The following is a 20,607-nucleotide window of genomic DNA, read 5'->3' as shown; positions in this document are numbered from 1 at the left end:
GACCCTGCTAGGTAAAGTCCCCCCTTATCTCAGCTCGCTGGTCACCATAGCATCTCCCACCTGTAGCACACGCTCCAGCAGGTATATCTCTCTAGTCACCCCCAAAACCAATTCTTTCTTTGGCCGCCTCTCCTTCCAGTTCTCTGCTGCCAATGACTGGAACGAACTACAAAAATCTCTGAAACTGGAAACACTTATCTCCCTCACTAGCTTTAAGCACCAACTGTCAGAGCAGCTCACAGATTACTGCACCTGTACATAGCCCACCTATAATTTAGCCCAAACAACTACCTCTTTCCCAACTGTATTTAATTTTTATTTATTTATTTATTTTGCTCCTTTGCACCCCATTATTTTTTTTATTTCTACTTTGCACATTCTTCCATTGCAAAACTACCATTCCAGTATTTTACTTGCTATATTGTATTTACTTTGCCATCTTGGCCTTTTTTGCCTTTACCTCCCTTCTCACCTCATTTGCTCACATTGTATATAGACTTGTTTATACTGCATTATTGACTGTATGTTTGTTTTTACTCCATGTGTAACTCTGTGTCGTTTTATCTGTCGAACTGCTTTGCTTTATCTTGGCCAGGTCGCAATTGTAAATGAGAACTTGTTCTCAACTTGCCTACCTGGTTAAATAAAGGTAAAATAAAAAAAATAAAAAAAAATTGTTCTCATAGCCACAAGAGGGCAGCAGTAGACCCTAAGAATGAACCCCTGAGAAATTCTCCACCCCCTGAGAAATATTAGTCAGGAAACCACATTTCCATCCAGTTTTTGTGAGAAGTCATATCGTATAAAAAGAGTCATGACAGCTGTGACGGAAACAGGCAGTTTCGGTGTCATTTTATAAGTTATGCAGAAAATGGCGGTGGAAATGCCTTAATGCTCAAATACTGATATAATAACCATCATATCGAAGTAAATTAGGAGTCACGCGATGATATGGGGTGAGATCCTCCCCCTACGACTCGGGAATCCATGCAGTTTATTAGGCTACAAATGAAATAAATTATGATGCACTTCACAGCGTGGTGAAAGAGCACTATGATTAGCTTGATGCTGCTTTCCAATAAATCTCGAGTGTCTTATTCCGCTGACATGGTGATCGATGCTTGACTGCCATTTGACAACAACAAAAATTTTCTTGCTCTTATCCATAATAATCTCATCGTGTAGACTAGCACAGCCTACCCACACTGTATCTGTGAGCTGTTGACTAGAGCGCAGGTGCCAGGACCAGAGTAGGCATATTTGACATTTAATGGTAAAATATTGCTCTTTTTTTTAAATTGCCGACCTTACAATATTTGCATGAAAATCTGTCTCCAATTGGATGGAAACCTAGCTAGTGAGACTAATATATTTTTGTACTATTGCAAGCTATGTATTGATGAAATAATGCATACTGTTTGGTTATGTGTGGGTCTGAATTCAACTATTCAGTCAGGTTTTATACTCATTCAATCTGGTAAACAATTAGAAAAAAGTGTCAAGTTTAATTTTACATATCCATTAGATACTTTTATTCACCTTCAAGACCCATTCCTTCAGTTCACAAACAAGAGCAGGGCAGCCCCTTTGACTGTAAATACAAATGACAAATTTGGTCGTTATGTTGTGATGGGAAATGATAGGTAACTGAATGCGTTGTCCTGATGTATAACTAAGGCCCAGCCAGGGTGGGGAAAGGGTGGATAGAGATGATAGGAATAAGAGAGTCTGGCTGTTTAGTGTTTATTTTCATAAACTTACATCCCTCTTCTTCTACTTCTATGATATCATGGCAGTCCGCAAACAAATGTTTAAGGTGCATGCCGCCACCTACTGTGCAATCAATCATGGTCTGCCTAGTTCTGTACTACTAACCCCCCCCCCACCTTTTTCTCCATTTTGTACACACTAATCGCTGTCATTTCCAACCCAGCACGTTGTCAAGCCCTCTCTTACCCACGCACAAGGCTAGTGCACCTTACATCCCTCTTGGCACCTCTTGGGTTATGGTTCATTATCAACCTGGTGCCAAAACCTCCTCTCTGATGCATGGAGAGGTGTATGCTTAGTCAGTGTGTGAGGGTTTACTGACACACACACACACACACACACACCAATTTCCCCGTTCTTATTTTCTCTATCTACTACACACTCCCACTCAAACAAACATATATAAATGCATACCCTTATGTTCCTTTTCTGTGGTTCATATGCTCACTAATTCCTCTATGTACCCTCTCACTCAAGTACTCATGCCAACACAACATTTCAGGAATGTTCTCTTTTTCTTTCAAATGTTGACATTTTCCTCAAATGTTGTTTAAGTTAGCTAACAAAGTTGGGTATAAAGTGCCAGGTACACTGGCACACTTGGAGCACTCCACCACCTGCAAAGTATAGATGGCATGACCCACCCCCACTGACACCTGCTGTGGATCACACTAAATGGGATAGAATGGGGTGAGAAAGTAACAAAGCACAGACTGAAAGTGCCGTCACATCATATCACGCACATTACCACCGCCAGATGGCCACCCTTCTGTAGAGGACAACACCTTAATCATTAATAACATGGTGCTCACGCTAATACAAACACAATGAGACATTACTAAGCATTTTCAAAGAAGTGGCTTAGTTGGTGATATGGCTCATGATGTCTCACTATAGTAATTAAATATTGAATCTGAATCATATTTAGCTTATCACGAAAACAGTGTAGAATTACCTGGTCTTTTAGAGTAACCTTGGGGAGGGAGAGATTATCCCCATTAGCACTCAGCTGAGTGAGATTTAGGGACGTGTGTGTGTGTGTGAGAGGGAGCAGGGCTGAGACAGGGGGGCGGGGTGATTGCACAAGCCCCCTGCGGTGCTTCAACCCCTGGCCACACACACACTATGTATACCGGTAACCAGGGAGAACTATGGCCTAGTCCTGGAATGTGGCCTACTGTCTGGCCAAAAGAGCTGTTAAACAACACCCTGGCTTTGTCTCTCTTTCACTGTTGCCCAAACAAACAACACACCGGCACACTCTCTATCACACACACAAACACATTTATGCACACACGCGCACACACTCACTGGCTCTCTGGCTCTCTCATGGGTTGCTTCATGCACTTGCAGTCACACAACAGGATGTCCTGTTTCTTCTAATGCTTGCTCTTTCACACCCACACTCTGTTCTGTTATATGGTTACCACCTTAAATTACATTTTTGGGCAAAAAGGCAAACTCCCCTCCATCATTCATTGAATCAGGTGACTCATTCATCACAAAACCCACTGATATTGCCAACTACTTTAATGATTTTTTTCATCTGCAAGATTAGCAAATTTAGGCATGAAATGCCAGCAACAAACACTATTAAATAGGTAAACACTAACTGACCAAATTATGAAAGACAAGCATTGTAACTTTGAATTCCGAAAAGTGAGTGTGGAAGAGGTGAAAATATATTTTTGTTTATCAACAATGACAAGCCACCTGGGTGACAACTTGGATGGAACATTTCTGAGGATAATAGCAGACGATATTGCCACTCCTATTTGCCATATCTTCATTCTAAGCCTACAAGAAAGTGTGTGCCCTCAGGCCTGGAGTGAAGCAAAAGTCATTCCGCTAACCAAGAATAGTAAAGCCCCCTTTACTGGCTCAAATAGCAGACCGATCATCCTGTTACCAACCCTTAGTAAACTTTTGGAAAGAATTCTGATGAACCAGATTGGATGTTATTTTACAGTAAACAAATTGACAACAGACTTTCAGCATGCTTCTAGGGAAAGGCATTCAACATGCATGGCACACACAAATGACTGATGATTGGCTGAGAGAAATTGATGATACAATATTGTGTGAGCTGTTTTGTTAGACTTCAGTGTGGCTTTTGACATTATCGATCATAGTCTGCTGCAGAAAAAACGTGTGTGTTATGGCCTTACATCCCCTGCTATATTGTAGATAGAGGTACCTGTCTAACAGAACACAGGGGGTGTTCTTTAATTGAAGCCTCTCCAACATAATCCAGGTAGAATAATTAATTCCCCAGGGCAGCTGTCTAGGCCCTTTACTTTTTTTTCAATCTTTACCAATGACATACCACTGAAAGCCAGTGTGTCTATGTATGCGGATGACTCAACACTATACACTTCAGCTACTAAAGCGAGTGACAAAGAGCGGCAGTTAGTTTCAGAATGGGTGGCAAGAAATAAGTTAGTCCTAATTATTTCAAAAACTTAGTATTGTATTTGGGACAAATCATTCACTAAACTCTAAATCTTGTAATGAATAATGTGGAAGTGGAGCCGTTTGAGGTGACTAAACTACTTGCAGTAACCCTGGGTTGTAAACTGCCATGGTCAAAACATATTGATGCAACACTAGCTAATATGTGGATAAGTCTGTCAATAATAAAGCACTGCTCTGCCTTCTTAACAACACTATCAAGGTCCTACATGCCCTAGTTTTGTTGCACCCGGACTACTGTCCAGTTGTCTGTTCAGGTGCCACAAAGAGGGACTTTACAATTGTCTCAGAACAAGGCAGAACAGCTGGCCCTTAAATGTACATGGAGAGCTAACATTAATAAAATGCATGTCAATCTCTCCTGGCTCAAAGTAGAGGAGAGATTGACTTCATCACTACTTATTTTTGTAAGAAGTATTGACATGCTGAATGCACCGAGCTGTCTGTTTTTAAACTACTAAAACACAGCTCGGACACCCATGCATACCCCACAAGACATGCCACCAGAGGTCTCTTCACAATCCCAAATTCCAGAGTAGACTAAGGGAGGCGCACAGTGCTACATAGAGCCATGAAACCCTATTCCACATAAGGTAACTGATCCAAGCAGTAGAATCAGATTTTAAAAATATATAAAAATATACCTTATGGAACAGCGGGGACTGTGAATAGACACACACTCAGGCACAGACATACACAGACACATGATAACACAGTCCCTCTATACACACGTGCACATGGATCATTTATTGTGTGGTAGTAGAGTAGTGGCCTGAGGGCACACACTTAATGTGTGTTAAAATAGTTATGAATGTCATGTAATGTTTTTTTATTGTGTTTAACTGCCTTAATGTTGTTGGACCCCAGGATGAGTAGCTGCTGCCTTGGCAAGAACTAATGGGGATCCTTAATAAACACAAATACAAAACTCACAAAATGTAGAAGCACAATATACATACATATAATAAGATATCCTGAACAAAGGCATGATGTGCATATGGACTCATTCTTAAATCTGCCAATGTCTTTCTCCTCAGGTCAAGTGACAGCCTTCTCTGATCTAGATGAAGAGATTGACTTCCTTCACTCAGTCATTGCCAAACAGGAAGTGTCAGAGGTCAAACAATCAAAACAATCAGGTGAGCCTTACATCCCGTATGCATTTCTATGAATTTTATTACGTTTCAGTTACTTTTCCATAGATCTGTGTCGCTATATATAAAACGTTATCTACACCACAATAATAACATTGTCTGTCTCTTCCGCTCTCTTATTCTCTCTCTCTCTCCCAGACACCCCCTCCAAGGCAGTTCCTATGACTCAGACAAAGTTTCCCAGACAGAGAGGCAAGGCCCAACCTTCTGCGGAGCAGCCCACTACCGCAGCACCCTCTACCCGGACCCCGCAGCCTGCCACTGGGGTTCTGGAGAGGGTGGGACCGGGGGGACCTGGAGGCCCCATAGCCATCCCATACCCCTCCAAGGACAGTCTCCTTGTCAGTAAGTGTCTTTATTAGTTGAAAGTAGTGACACGTTTATGGCGTAAGACCAGGCCAGCTGTACTAAGTGCGCTTAGGGTTATTGTCCTGTTGGAAGGTGAACCTTTGCCCCAGTCTGAGGTCCCGAGCGCTCTGGAGCAGGTTTTCATCAAAAATCTCTCTGTACTTTGCCCCTTTCATCTTTCCCTCGATCCTGACTAGTCTCCCATTCCCTGCCGCTGAAAAACATCCCCACAGCATGATGCTGCCACCACCATGCTGCACCATAGGGATGGTATTGGCTAGGTGATAAGTGGTGCCAGGTTTTCTCCAGACGTGACGCTTGGTATTCAGTCCAAAGAGTTCAATCTTGGTTTCATTAGACCAGAGAATCTTGTTTCTCATGGTCTGAGAGTCCTTTAGGTGCCTTTTGGCAAACTCCAAAAGGAGATGTCTTGGGGCTGACATGTGCCGTCACTGAGGAGTGGCTTCCGTCTGGCCACTAAAGGCCTGATTGGTGGAGTGCTGCAGAGATGGTTGTCCTTCTCGAAGGTTCTCCCATCTCCACAGAGGAACTCTGGAGCTCTGTCAGAGTAACCATCGGGTTCTTGGTCACCTTCCTGACCAAGGCCCTTCTCCCCCGATTGCTCAATTTGGCCGGACGGACAGCTCTAGGAAGAGTCTTGGTGGTTCGAAACTTCTTCCATTTAAGAATGATGGAGGCCACTGTGTTCTTGGGGACCTTCAATGCTGCAGAAATGTTTTGGTACCCTTCCCCAGATCTGTGCCTCGACACAATCCTGTCTCAGAGCTCAACGGACAATTCCTTCCACCTCATGGCTTGATTTTTTGCTCTGACATGCACTGTCAACTGTGGGACCTTATACAGACAGGTGTGTGCCTTTCCAAATCATGTCCAATCAATTGAATTTACCACAGGTGGACTCCAATCAAATTGTAGAAACATCTCAAGGATGATCAATGGAAACATGATTCATCTGAGCTCAATTTCGAGTCTCATAGCAAAGAGTCTGAATACTTATGTAAATAAGGTATCAGTTTTTTATTTTTAACAAATATGCAAACATTTCGAAAAACCTATTTTTGCTTTGCAATTATGAGGTATTGTGTGTAGATAAGGGGGTATTGTGTGTAGATAAGGGGGTATTGTGTGTAGATAAGGGGGTATTGTGTGTAGATAAGGGGGTATTGTGTGTAGATAAGGGGGTATTGTGTGTAGATAAGGGGGTATTGTGTGTAGATAAGGGGGTATTGTGTGTAGATAAGGGGGTATTGTGTGTAGATAAGGGGAAAATAAGTAGGTATTTTTTAATAAGGCTGTAACATTACAAAATGTGTAAAAAGTGAAGGGGTCTGAATACTTTCCGAAGGGAATAGATTTGAAAGTGGTTAGATTCCATCAGCAGTCACACACAATTTCATAATTTCTCCTCCTTTTATGGGTATATTGTCTTCACTCTATCCTCTTCTCTGTTTGTTTCGACCTCTGCAGTTATGATCTCTGTGTGTATCATCTTTGGCACTGTGGCCCTGATCTTGGCTACAGTTTGCTGGGTAAGGTAAGACATCAGACAGTAACAATTATTATTATTATTTTTTTACCTTTATTTTACTAGGCAAGTCAGTTAAGAACAAATTTTTTTTTCAATGACGGCCTAGGAACAGTGGGTTAACTGCCTGTTCAGGGGCAGAACGACAGATTTTGTACCTTGTCAGCTCGGGGATTTGAATTTACAACCTTTCGGTTACTAGTCCAATGCTCTAACCACTAGGCTACCCTATAAATATGTTATTATTTAATTTGACACCTTAGATGTGCTAGACTCCCTTCTATTGTTTTACTGTCAAGTGTTTTTGTTAGAGCATGTTAAATCATTTTCCAACACATTTTATAAAGGATCAATTTAAGCACTGCACTGTTATGATGCATCCCAAATGGCACCCTACTGCCTACGGTGCACTTTGGACCAGGATCCATAAAGCTTTGGTCAAAGTAGTGTACTATATAGGGAATATCGCGCTATTGGGAAGTGTCCAAAATGCAGATTTAATTTTTATTTTATTTTACCTACTGTTCCTGCTCCAGTCTCCCTAGTCTCTAATGGCTCAGAATAATGTTGCCCCCTACAGGTTGCAGAAGGAATCACGTCTGGCCCAGAAGGTAGATTACCCTGCATTTGGAGGCAATGGAAATGGAACAGCCAACAGGACTTCAGTAAGTGCATTGTTCCACATGGGGCACAATACATCCACCTCAGCTAAATACGTTAGGAGTCTTTTCCATATTACCCAGATTAGACCCTGTTCTCTTTGGTCCTCTGTTGTTTCCACAATCAAGTGGGGAGGCTGATGACATCAGCGTAAACCCATCAGACCAGCTCATTGAATGGCCAACTCTTGAAGTTTGCAATTGTGTCCCAAAACAAAGTTTTGCTCAAAACATATTTGTGTACCCATAAGTGTGTGTACATTACTGTATTTATACAGGGGATATTGTTTTTCAACAGGAAACGTTCAAAAATGGCTGAAGTTTGTCTTTAATCTTAGTCCTGGATGAAGAAGCACTTTGAATATAAGATCCCTATTTTGAACATGCATTTTAGACCAGGATTAGCCTTAATCTATGTCCGGGATACCGTACCTACATGTGTGTAAATAAGGGACTAGACTATTTTTTTGTATGATTAATTTCCTTCTGTCAATGTGATTTGACCACAGGATGTCTGACGTAAGCATCTGATTTTCAGGCTTTGCCTCTTCTTTGCTTTTCCTCCCCGCTAAGGGTGGTTTTCATGGGTCTCTCCTCTCCTTCTCCCTTTTCTCCTCAGTCGGGGGATAAGAAGTTGGCCCAGAGTGCTCAGATGTACCACTACCAGCATCAGAAACAGCAGATGCTCTCCATGGAAAAGTGAGTTCTACTCCTCCTCTTGCCCTTTTCGGTCTCGCGTCCTTTCTCTCTCCCTACCTGTCCGACAATTCAGTTTCATTCAAATATGAATACACACACATATTCATCTTGGTGCATTCTGTTGTTTTTCAGACATAAATCGGAGACGAAAGTCACTGACTCAGAAGTCACGTCAGATGAGGAAGAAGTGGGTGGAGACTTCACTGTGTACGAGTGCCCTGGCCTTGCACCGGTGGGTGTGCTAGGACACACACACACACACATGCACTCGCACTCAGACACGCACACACACACACACACACACATGCACGCGCACTCAGACACGCACACACACACACTCAGGCACAAACACATAATATATTCACACAAATTCTGTCCTTGTTTACACACAATATTCATATTGCTGATGACTGTGTTTGTTTGGCTTTTAACAGCAGTTTTTATTTCATTGCAGACTGGAGAGATGGAAGTGAAGAATCCTTTGTTTGACGACTCTACCCTACACTACCAAGGGAATCCCAAGGGAATCCCATAGGCTTTAATGCATGTTGGAACACGCAGACACCACACACACAGAAACATACACCCAATGAAAACACAATACAAACCTACACACACACACGCAATTTCTTTACTCTGGAAAAGACCAGCTTAACTCTCCAATCAGGTTGCTCTCTCAAAACTGGACAGGCTTATACAGATGTCGGATCTTAATTTGATGCATTTTGTTGAAGAAGGAATCTGCAGCAGGAAGAATTGAATGTCTATTTAATATTGAGAATCAATACCAGGGGGCAGCTGGAAGCAGTGTTTTGTAGGCTATACAATAATTTAGACTGTAGATCCACTGACTAATTGTTGTATTATATGTTCAAGGCAAACAATAAGCAAAATAAATTGGTTGTTATCACAGAGCCTGTGTGGTCCAGTGGGTACAGCCGCTGACAACGGTAAACATATGCTAGAGTAGGCATGGGTTGGAATCTGGTCCACTAATGTCCTTTGAGAAACTAGTACATTTCTAGTTCATCTCTGTGGGCTGTACATTTACTCTTACTCAAGTCATTTCTGGAGGAAGTAACTTATTTTTTACTCCATTACATTTGACCAAATTACTTTAGTTACATAGATTTTTTATATAATATTGTCGCTGTCGGATTACATTTTTTACATGACTCGATACTATACGTCTGTATGAACGTTTCACAACCACTTGACCAATGAAATGTATTCAAAATAGGTTGTCATCAAAACTCTTAAGTCCATTGTCTCTCAAAGTTGTCCATCAAACCCAGTTTTATCTCCACCACGGCTCTCGAAGTGAAGCGCACGTCTTCATATTTTTGTTCTTGGGTTCTTAGCCAGACTCGATCAGAGGTAAGTTGTACTTTAATTACCTTCTGCCTTTGTAATATTATATATTTCTGAAGTAAGATAAGTCATTTCTAATTAGCTAATATATTAGAAATATAGAAATTAACTAGCTAGCTTTGGCTGACCCAGACTGTGACAGAAAAAGTTTAATCTCATGTTTTTAGCTCCCCATATGACCTCTGGTGGACATTCCTGCAGTCAGCACACCCCCTCAAAACTTGAGACATCTGTGGCATTGTGTTGTGTGACACAACAGCACATTTTAGTGGCCTTTTATTGTCCCCAGCACAAGGTGCACCTGTGTAATGATCATGGTGTTTAATCAGCTGTCAGGTGGATGGATTATTATCACTAACAGGGATGTAAATACATTTGTGGGAAAAAAAATGTAGATTAAGACTTTTTTTGTCTATCTGGAAAATGTCTGGGATCTTTTATTTCAGCTCATGAAACATGAGACCAACAGTTTATATGTTGCGTTCATATTTTCGCTCAGTGTAGATATCACATTAGGTTGCCATTACAAGACAAGCTGTCTAAACTAGATGCAGCGTCAACAATGTAGCTAGCTAACATTAGCAAGATCAACAGGTCAGTCCACCGCAGCATCCTCCCACACATTATTCTCCCTGTTTGTGTGTGTGTCATTCTGTTTTTATGAAAATGCCTATAAGCACCTCTTTCATACAGTCAGTGTATCATCTCCGTAAGCTTTTTGTGCCCTATAGAAATCATATAGATTGTCTTTATATTTATAGCTTGTAGCGGCAGAACCGAGGCGATAGGAGAATGAGCCAAGAAAATAAAATACTCTTGAAAGTGGAAAGGAAGGGATGGAGTATAAATACTGTTTTGTCTAGAAGGGATAAAGCTTTTGTCAAAAATATAAAACATTTCATAACAGGTTAGGAGGAATAAGTTAAGGTTAGTAAAAAATGTTAGGATTAGATAAAATGCAACAAAAAAACTTTGACTTTTGACATCAATTTAATTCAATAGTAAAATGTGTCTGATTTGCATACTAGTAACACGATTTGATAATGACATTTCGGGAATTGATTGTTTTACTGTTGTAACACCTGTCCATTCTGAGTGAGAAATTGAACATCACACTTGCTGTAAATATTTTTGTATGCATATTCACATGTACTTGAAATGATATTGTGATTGTCATTAATGCTATTGAAATTGTACAATTATTCCAATGCCTCGAGTACCACATACCTTTTTATGAAATTGTGCACATTGCTAGATATTAAGTCAACATTGCATGACCCTAATTGAAACTATACAGCCTACCGACTTTGTTTGATGTTAGTCTTCATTGGAGAGTACCTGTGCTGGGGGACGTCTGCAAGATGGTGCTGGCAGGCTTTAATTAGAAATGAATGTTTTCTGACCGGATACTTTTTTACTCATTCATGAGTAGTTTCTCAAGAAGGCAAATTTGACTTTGTAATTCATTCATCTAAGTAACAGTAAATTAAATCCAAATCAAATTTATTTATATAGCCCTTCGTACATCAGCTGATATCTCAAAGTGCTGTACAGAAACCCAGCCTAAAACCCCAAACAGCAAGCAATGCAGGTGTAGAAGCACGGTGGCTAGGAAAAACTCCCTAGAAAGGCCAAAACCTAGGAAGAAACCTAGAGAGGAACCAGGCTATGTGGGGTGGCCAGTCCTCTTCTGGCTGTGCCGGGTGGAGATTATAACAGAACATGGCCAAGATGTTCAAATGTTCATAAATGACCAGCAGGGTCAAATAATAATAAGGCAGAACAGTTGAAACTGGAGCAGCAGCACGGTCAGGTGGACTGGGGACAGCAAGGAGTCATCATGTCAGGTAGTCCTGGGGCATGGTCCTCCGAGAGAGAGAGAGAAAGAAAGAGAGAATTAGAGAGAGCATATGTGGGGTGGCCAGTCCTCTTCTGGCTGTGCCGGGTGGAGATTATAACAGAACATGGCCAAGATGTTCAAATGTTCATAAATGACCAGCATGGTCGAATAATAATAAGGCAGAACAGTTGAAACTGGAGCAGCAGCACGGTCAGGTGGACTGGGGACAGCAAGGAGTCATCATGTCAGGTAGTCCTGGGGCATGGTCCTAGGGCTCAGGTCCTCCTCTGAGAGAGAGAATTAGAGAACGCACACTTAGATTCACACAGGACACCGAATAGGACAGGAGAGGTACTCCAGATATAACAAACTGACCCTAGCCCCCCAACACAAACTACTGCAGCATAAATACTGGAGGCTGAGACAGGAGGGGTCAGGAGACACTGTGGCCCCATCCGAGGACACCCCCGGACAGGGCCAAACAGGAAGGATATAACCCCACCCACTTTGCCAAAGCACAGCCCCCACACCACTAGAGGGATATCTTCAACCACCAACTTACCATCCTGAGACAAGGCTGAGTATAGCCCACAAAGATCTCCGCCATGGCACAACCCAAGGGGGGGCGCCAACCCAGACAGGATGACCATATCAGTGAATCAACCCACTCAGGTGACGCACCCCTTCCAGGGACGGCATGACACGGGGTGTCCTCGGATGGGGCCACAGTGTCTCCTGACCCCTCCTGTCTCAGCCTCCAGTATTTATGCTGCAGTAGTTTATGTGTCGGGGGGCTGGGGTCAGTTTGTTATATCTGGAGTACTTCTCCTGTCCTATTCGGTGTCCTGTGTGAATCTAAGTGTGCGTTCTCTAATTCTCTCCTTCTCTCTTTCTTTCTCTCTCTCGGAGGACCTGAGCCCTAGGACCATGCCCCAGGACTACCTGACATGATGACTCCTTGCTGTCCCCAGTCCACCTGGCCATGCTGCTGTTCCAGTTTCAACTGACCTGAGCCCTAGGACCATGCCCCAGGACTACCTGACATGATGACTCCTTGCTGTCCCCAGTCTACCTGGCCATGCTGCTGCTCCAGTTTCAACTTCCACCTGACTGTGCTGCTGCTCTAGTTTCAACTGTTCTGCCTTATTATTATTCGACCATGCTGGTCATTTATGAACATTGAACATCTTGGCCATGTTCTGTTATAATCTCCACCCGGCACAGCCAGAAGAGGACTGGCCACCCCACATAGCCTGGTTCCTCTCTAGGTTTCTTCCTAGGTATTGGCCTTTTCTAGGGAGTTTTTCCTAGCCACCGTGCTTCTACACCTGCATTGCTTGCTGTTTGGGGTTTTAGGCTGGGTTTCTGTACAGCACTTTGAGATATCAGCTGATGTACGAAGGGCTATATAAATAAATTTGATTTGATTTGAGAGAGCCCCAGTAAGCCAGTGACTCAGCCCCTGTAATAGGTTTAGAGGCAGAGAATCCCAGTGGAAAGGGGAACCGGCCAGGCAGAGACAGCAAGGGCGGTTCGTTGCTCCAGAGCCTTTCCGTTCACCTTCCCACTCCTGGGCCAGACTACACTCAATCATATGACCCACTGAAGAGATGAGTCTTCAGTAAAGACTTAAAGGTTGAGACCGAGTTTGCGTCTCTGACATGGGTAGGCAGACCGTTCCATAAAAATGGAGCTCTATAGGAGAAAGCCCTGCCTCCAGCTGTTTGCTTAGAAATTCTAGGGACAATTAGGAGGCCTGCGTCTTGTGACCATAGCGTACGTGTAGGTATGTACGGCAGGACCAAATCAGAGAGATAGGTAGGAGCAAGCCCATGTAATGCTTTGTAGGTTAGCAGTAAAACCTTGAAATCAGCCCTTGCTTTGACAGGAAGCCAGTGTAGAGAGGCTAGCACTGGAGTAATATGATCAAATTTTTTGGTTCTAGTCAGGATTCTAGCAGCTGTATTTAGCACCAACTGAAGTTTATTTAGTGCTTTATCCGGGTGGCCGGAAAATAGAGCATTGCAGTAGTCTAACCTAGAAGTGACAAAAGCATGGATACATTTTTCTGCATCATTTTTGGACAGAAAGTTTCTGATTTTTGCAATGTTACGTAGATGGAAAAAAGCTGTCCTTGAAATGGTCTTGATATGTTCTTCAAAAGAGAGATCAGGGTCCAGAGTAACGCCGAGGTCCTTCACAGTTTTATTTGAGACGACTGTACAACCATTAAGATTAAATGTCAGATTCAACAGAAGATCTCTTTGTTTCTTGGGCCCTAGAACAAGCATCTCTGTTTTGTCCGAGTTTAAAAGTAGAACATTTGCAGCCATCCACTTCCTTATGTCTGAAACACATGCTTCTAGCAAGGGCAATTTTGGGGCTTCACCATGTTTCATTGAAATGTACAGCTGTGTGTCATCCGCATAGCAGTGAAAGTTAACATTATGTTTTCGAATAACATCCCCAAGTGGTAAAATATATAGTGAAAACAATAGTGGTCCCAAAACGGAACCCTGAGGAACACCGAAATTTACAGTTGATTTGTCAGAGGACAAACCATTCACAGAGACAAACTGATATCTTTCCGACAGATAAGATTTAAACCAGGCCAGAACTTGTCCGTGGAGACCAATTTGGGTTTCCAATCTCTCCAAAAGAATGTGGTGATCGATGGTATCAAAAGCAGCACTAAGGTCTAGGAGCACGAGGACAGATGCAGAGCCTCGGTCCGATGCCATTAAAATGTCATTTACCACCTTCACAAGTGCCGTCTCAGTGCTATGATGGGGTCTAAAACCAGACTGAAGAATTTCGTATACATTGTTTGTCTTCAGGAAGGCAGTAAGTTGCTGCGCAACAGCCTTTTCTAAACATTTTGAGAGGAATGGAAGATTCGATATAGGCCGATAGTTTTTTATATTTTCTGGGTCAAGGTTTGGCTTTTTCAAGAGCGGCTTTATTACTGCCACTTTTAGTGAGTTTGGTACACATCCGGTGGATAGAGAGACGTTTATTATGTTCAACATAGGAGGGCCAAGCACAGGAACCAGCTCTTTCAGTAGTTTAGTTGGAATAGGGTCCAGTATGCAGCTTGAAGGTTTAGAGGCCATGATTATTTTCATCATTGTGTCAAGAGATTTAGTACTAAAACACTTGAGCGTCTCTCTTGATCCTCGGTCCTGGGAGAGTTGTGCAGACTCAGGACAACTGAGCTTTGAAGGAATACGCAGATTTAAAAAAGAGTCCGTAATTTGCTTTCTAATAATCATAACCTTTTCCTCAAAGAAATTCATGAATTTATCACTGCTAAAGTGAAAGTCATCCTCTCTTGGGGAATGCTGCTTTTTTTTTTAGCTTTGCGACAGTATCAAAAAGGAATTTCGGATTGTTCTTATTTTCCTCAATTAAGTTAGAAAAATAGGATGATCGAGCAGCAGTAAGGGCTCTACAGTACTTGTGCTTAAATACTGATTTTCAGTACTCTACCCACCGCTGCAAATTATACCTAGCTAGCTAGGTAGCTGTTTAGCTTTCTAGAATATTCACTAGTTTGTTTGTAAACGATGAACAAGCTAGGTAGCTACCACATGTTATTGTCAAACTGTCAACAAACTGTCAAATGTCAAATGTGAACACGGCTACAGGTCTCGTTAAACTATCAATATGCGCCAAATTTACCCACACAGCTGATCTCAATTCCAACCATTACCTCTAAGGCCCGCAAAAAGATGATGGCGGTGTTACCTTAGTCAGAGATCTGTATACAATGACGAGATGCTCATGTCTCCGCCCTAACAATGGGAGTCGTCCCAAAGGCAGACGACAAGCTTAGGTCTGCATATTAAGCCCATAGAAACACTTTGGGCTTATTTTTGCGAGAGTGAGCCCTCTCACGTCACCTCTTCCTCTCTACCTTAGTCCTGCTTTCAACCAAAGTCTTTCAAGATATGTTCGCCCTCTGGTTGGTATTGTCATCGGAACAATTTAGTCCTTTTTGAACAGACTACAGGTGATTTATCTATTTTACAACCAATTCTGTACAGTAGAAATAAAGTATTTCCTCGTTTATTATGTCAAATCTACTGTGGCAATTCCCCCAACACTTTGTATGAATGGAAACTAATGTTGGTGTATTATGGTTATTTTGGTTATATCTTTACTATTTTTGTTATCCAAAAGTGTCTGGTATGGTAATTTCTAATCCAGAAATTACCCTGGACTGTCCATATTTGTAATGTCTAACTACATCAAGGCAATCTGGAGATTGCATTATTTGGGCTGGAATCGAATGCACTCCAACACGGTAGGCCTATATGCTGAAGGCAGTGGCGCTAACCACTAGACCACAATTGAACTCAATTTAGATAGTTTATTCCAGGGGCGCAACTTTCACTGGGGAACATGCCCCCCCCCCCCCCCCCCCCCCCCCCCCATGCGGACACCTCCGAGCCGTCGGGTATCCTGTTCGGAGTGTTTATCCGACTGGATAAAAAAATATATCATAAGAATAATTATGTCCCCCCCCCCCCACTTCTAAAACCAAAGTTGCGCCCCATGTTTATTTGTAACCTTAGGATACACTAGACACTTGTGTATCCCCCCCCTCTTAGAATCAATGTTTCCCTTGCTTGCCTTTGTAAAGCTCATTATTTTGTGCAGTGATCTCCCAAAGCCTCTGTTTGAATGTTACAATGAGCAAACATGTATAGATTGCATATAGAACACAGAGATGTGCAGTTTTTATAATATATATATAATAATAAACAGTCCCTTACTGTATTTGTCATGCATAGCTAGTAGCTAAACCCAGTTCATTATAGGTACATATAAAGGGGTTTTCATGAAATGTGCTTGGTATTGGGTTAAGGAGCGAGAGGAACACAAGGGGACACTGTCATGATATACTGTGATATAATCTTTAAAGTACTATTTTATGCCCACGAAAATGGTGTGATTCCAACATGTTTGACTTTGATTCAGTCTCATATGTGTAAGGATCCTGTAACTGAAGGAGACATTTAAAGTGATTTGTGGTGGATGTATGGTAAATATCACTATTTAGTATTGTCTCTGTTTTATCCTCTGTTTGGGGCGGCAGGAAGCCTAGTGGTTAGAACGTTGGGACAGTAACTGAAAGGTTGCTAGATCGAATCCCCGAGCTGCCAAGGAAAAAACTGTTGTTCTGTCCCTGAGCAAGGCACCCACTGTTCCTAGGCCGTCATTGTAAAAAAAAATGTGTTCTTAACTGACTTTAAAAAGAAGATATATCCCTCTCAGTTCTAACTCTGGTGTTGCAAAATGAACATACAAAGAGTGAGTGTTCTCTGTTATATATTTGCACATGCAGGCCATCTGAACTAAATGTTAACTCAAGTGAGATGTGCAAAATGACTATGTACATTTTTGTCGCTCTGTCTCTCTTTCTTTCATTCTCTAAAGGATTTCACTCTCTTATCTCCCCCTCTCTCGAAAGGATGTTGCTCTTTACATGACTTTTGACCCTGAAATGGACTGCACAGAATGGGTAAATGAAGCTATAGGAGTGGTTGGAGCGGGTGCTGGGGATCAGTTTTATTAGTCGATCCTTAATGGGGAGGTGTGTGGGGGAGGGGGCTGGGAGTAGGTACTGGAAATATCCATTCCTGACTCTGTTATCCAGCTCTCTATGACGTGCTGTGTTGTCGGTTCCGCATCACACACCAACACCAAATAAAAGACCGTTTCATTCGTTTTCAACTTTCATCGCCTTTTGAATCACACTTTCTATGACATTTCTCAAGTGTCTTTGGTGGACTGGACTGGAGTCATTTTTGCTCTCCTCCCTCCTTAACCTTTCTGTTTGTGTGTTACACGTTTTATTAGTCGTATGTACGGAATACACATGTTATACACCGCCCAACTAAATGATTCTGGACAAAGCAACAACATTAAGAAATAATCAAATATATCAACATGAACATAAAGTAAATGGCTCAGTAGAATAGAATAAACTGTTTAGCACAAGTATAATACAGGAAGGCACAATTTAATGTCCAATATTTACATGTGTTTAGGGGAAGGGGGGATTGGGGGGCAAGTATTTAAATTGTGCAGTATTTAGCAATCACAATAAGAGTCTGGTAGCAACCATTTGTGATGGGTGTGCAGCATTAATGTGTGTGTGTTGAGTTGTGTGCGTCTGGGTGCTAAGGTGTGGAGAATTAGAGCAAGTGGTCAGTCCAGTTCAAGTGTTCAGCAGTCTAAGGGCTTGTAGATACCAACAGGCTCAGAGACAGTTTCTATCAGACCTGCTCCAATACCGTCTGCCAGACCGTAAGGGAGTGAACAGCTTGTGGCTGGGGTGTGTGGGGTCCTTAATAATGCTGTGGGCCTTCCTCAGGCACCGTTTAAAGTAGATGTCCTAGATGGGTGATGTACTGGGCCCTCTTCATCTTCCATCCGCTGGAGGGCCTTGCGGTCGTGGATGGAGCAATTCCCATACCAGGCCGTGATGCAACTGGTCAGGGCGCTCTCTGATGCAGCAGTAGTATTTGGAGATGACCCGGGGTGGCACGCCAAATTTCTTCAACGGCCTTAGGAAGTAGAGACGCTGTTGTGCCTTTATTGGCAACAGTGGTGGTGTTGGTCCATGTCAAGTCCTCGGGGATGTGGACGCTGAAGATCTTAAAACTTCTGCTCTCTCGACTGCAGTCCTGTTTATGTGGATCAGGGCATGTTCCCTCTGCTTCCTGAAGTCAACAATCTACTCCTCTGTTTTGCTGACGTTGAGGGAAAAGTTGTTGTCCTGGCACCACAATGCTAGTTCACTTACCTCCTCCCTACAGGCTGACTCATCATTGTTGGTTATCAGGCCTACATCTGTGTGTGTGTGTGTTTGGTTTTACTATCCTTGTGGGGAACCAGAAGTCATCACAAGGATAGTAAAATAAGGGAACATTTTACCGGTCTCCACAATGAAAAAGGCTATTTTAGGCTTAGGGGTTAGTTTTAGGGTTACAATCAGGGTTAGGGTTACAATTAGGGTTAGGGGTTAAGTTGAGGGTTTGGGTTAAGGTTCAGGGTTAGGGAAAATAGGATTTTGAATGGGAATCAATTGCTTGGTCCCCACAAGGGTAGTAAAACAAACGTATGTGGGGGTGGGGGCTCTTGTAACTCACGCTATTGAGCTGCCTGCCTAGGGCTGTTAAGGCCCATTGTCCCTGTGAATGGTGGTAGGGAGGACGGTATTGGTCTGCTGCTGAAGGTTTGCGATGGGTAGAGGGATGGTGTTGACTGTCAAAGGCAGGGCTGTTAGGGAGAAAATCAAAAAGCCATCAGACTCATTTGTGGGGGAAGGTAGTCAGGGAGAAAAGAGGTGCAGACTGTGAGCCTACTATGGATGCTAGGGGGAGAAGAAAAACTCTGAGCCCTGGAGGTTGTGTATATAGGCTATAACTAAGGCTTAGAGTTTTTAGAGTTGGCCTGAATAATCGGGGCGGCAGGTAGCCTCGTGGCTTGCAAATCAGGTTGCAAGTTCAAATCCCCGAGCTGACAAGGCAAAAAAAAGCTGTCGTTCTGCCCCTGAACAAGATGTTCTTAACTGACTTGCCTAGTTAAATTAAAATAAGAAGTTATGGGTATATATATATATATATATATATATAAACTACACCACCCCCCTATCATGGCCACTCAAAACAGCCAATCAAGACAAATGAACAAATGTTTTTGAGCAAGTCAATCTGTATGAAATCTCTCCACTGACAGAGTCAGAAGGGGATAACGGCAAGATAAATGTTATTATGGCAATGAAAAAAAAAAGGCTTAAATGATTGAAACTAGGCAGTCCTCCTATGCCTATCTCAGTCACCCGGGTGGGTGAGTGGTGACCGTGTGTCTGAACTACTTGTTTACCCACACAGCTATGTGTGACTTTCACTCACACCCCTCACACTTCCTCATGGCTGATACCACACTTCTTTCACACTGTAGTACAGGGAGCTTATTTGGACATGGTGCTAGACAGACTTGATATGTGTGAGTTGTCTCAGCTTTGACTTTATTACAAAATACAGTATTACATTGTGCTGTGATACCATTACCGTCTCCACTATCTCCAGGGAAAAGCCCCTCACCCAGTCCGCAGTGGGATCAGATATATGGAGTGTACCATCACTCATTCATATATCTTTATCTACATATTCTTTATCCCCTTACACTTGTGTGTATAAGACAGTAGTTTTGGAATTGTTAGTTAGATTACTTGTTGGTTATTACTGCATTGTCGGAACTAGAAGCACAAGCATTTCGCTACACTCGCATTAACATCTGTCTACCATGTGTATGTGACAAATAAAATTTGATTTGATTTGATTCGATTCTTCTCCTATAGAGAAATACAGAGCTCCCTTGAGGGAGGGGACTATGAACGATGAAGAGGCCACTTAAAAGAGGCAAGACAAGATCTAAAAAAAGACATCTGGAGGATTTTCAGGCTAATCCCCAAGCACCCTCCCTCCCACCCTGACTGTACCTACTACCCCCTCACTGTCCAGCCCATACAGGTCCCCACTGGATCCCTCCTGCCCCCGGACCCCTGTCCTCTTGGAATCCCTGCCTGGTTCTACTTTCTCCCTGTGTGTTTAGCATGACAATTCCCTCCCAAGTCCATGGCACAGGACAATGCATGTAGCTTGAGTTTGATGTCTTTTAAGCCTTTGACTGGCTTCTGTGGCCTCCAAGGTCCCCTCTCCCTGGCTTTGTAAT

At 42.6% G+C, this 20,607-nt stretch overlaps 1 protein-coding gene across 1 annotated transcript in view; it reads left to right on the top strand.

The window, feature by feature from the left end:
* The window catches only part of LOC109868598 (neural proliferation differentiation and control protein 1), a 40,314-nt gene extending 29,086 nt beyond the window's left edge, over positions 1 to 11,228 (top strand). Inside the window, exons 3-9 of the mRNA XM_020458275.2 lie at positions 5,280 to 5,381; positions 5,535 to 5,741; positions 7,233 to 7,299; positions 7,871 to 7,955; positions 8,569 to 8,648; positions 8,781 to 8,880; positions 9,103 to 11,228. Of these exons, the coding sequence (XP_020313864.1) occupies positions 5,280 to 5,381; positions 5,535 to 5,741; positions 7,233 to 7,299; positions 7,871 to 7,955; positions 8,569 to 8,648; positions 8,781 to 8,880; positions 9,103 to 9,183 (722 nt within the window). The 3' untranslated portion in view covers positions 9,184 to 11,228. The remainder of the gene's footprint in view (positions 1 to 5,279; positions 5,382 to 5,534; positions 5,742 to 7,232; positions 7,300 to 7,870; positions 7,956 to 8,568; positions 8,649 to 8,780; positions 8,881 to 9,102) is intronic.
* The last annotated feature ends 9,379 nt before the right edge of the window (positions 11,229 to 20,607 follow it).

This window comes from Oncorhynchus kisutch, linkage group LG23 (assembly GCF_002021735.2).
Source record: "Oncorhynchus kisutch isolate 150728-3 linkage group LG23, Okis_V2, whole genome shotgun sequence".
Taxonomy (NCBI): Eukaryota; Metazoa; Chordata; class Actinopteri; order Salmoniformes; family Salmonidae; genus Oncorhynchus; species Oncorhynchus kisutch.
This window is presented reverse-complemented; position numbering and strand designations above follow the sequence as displayed.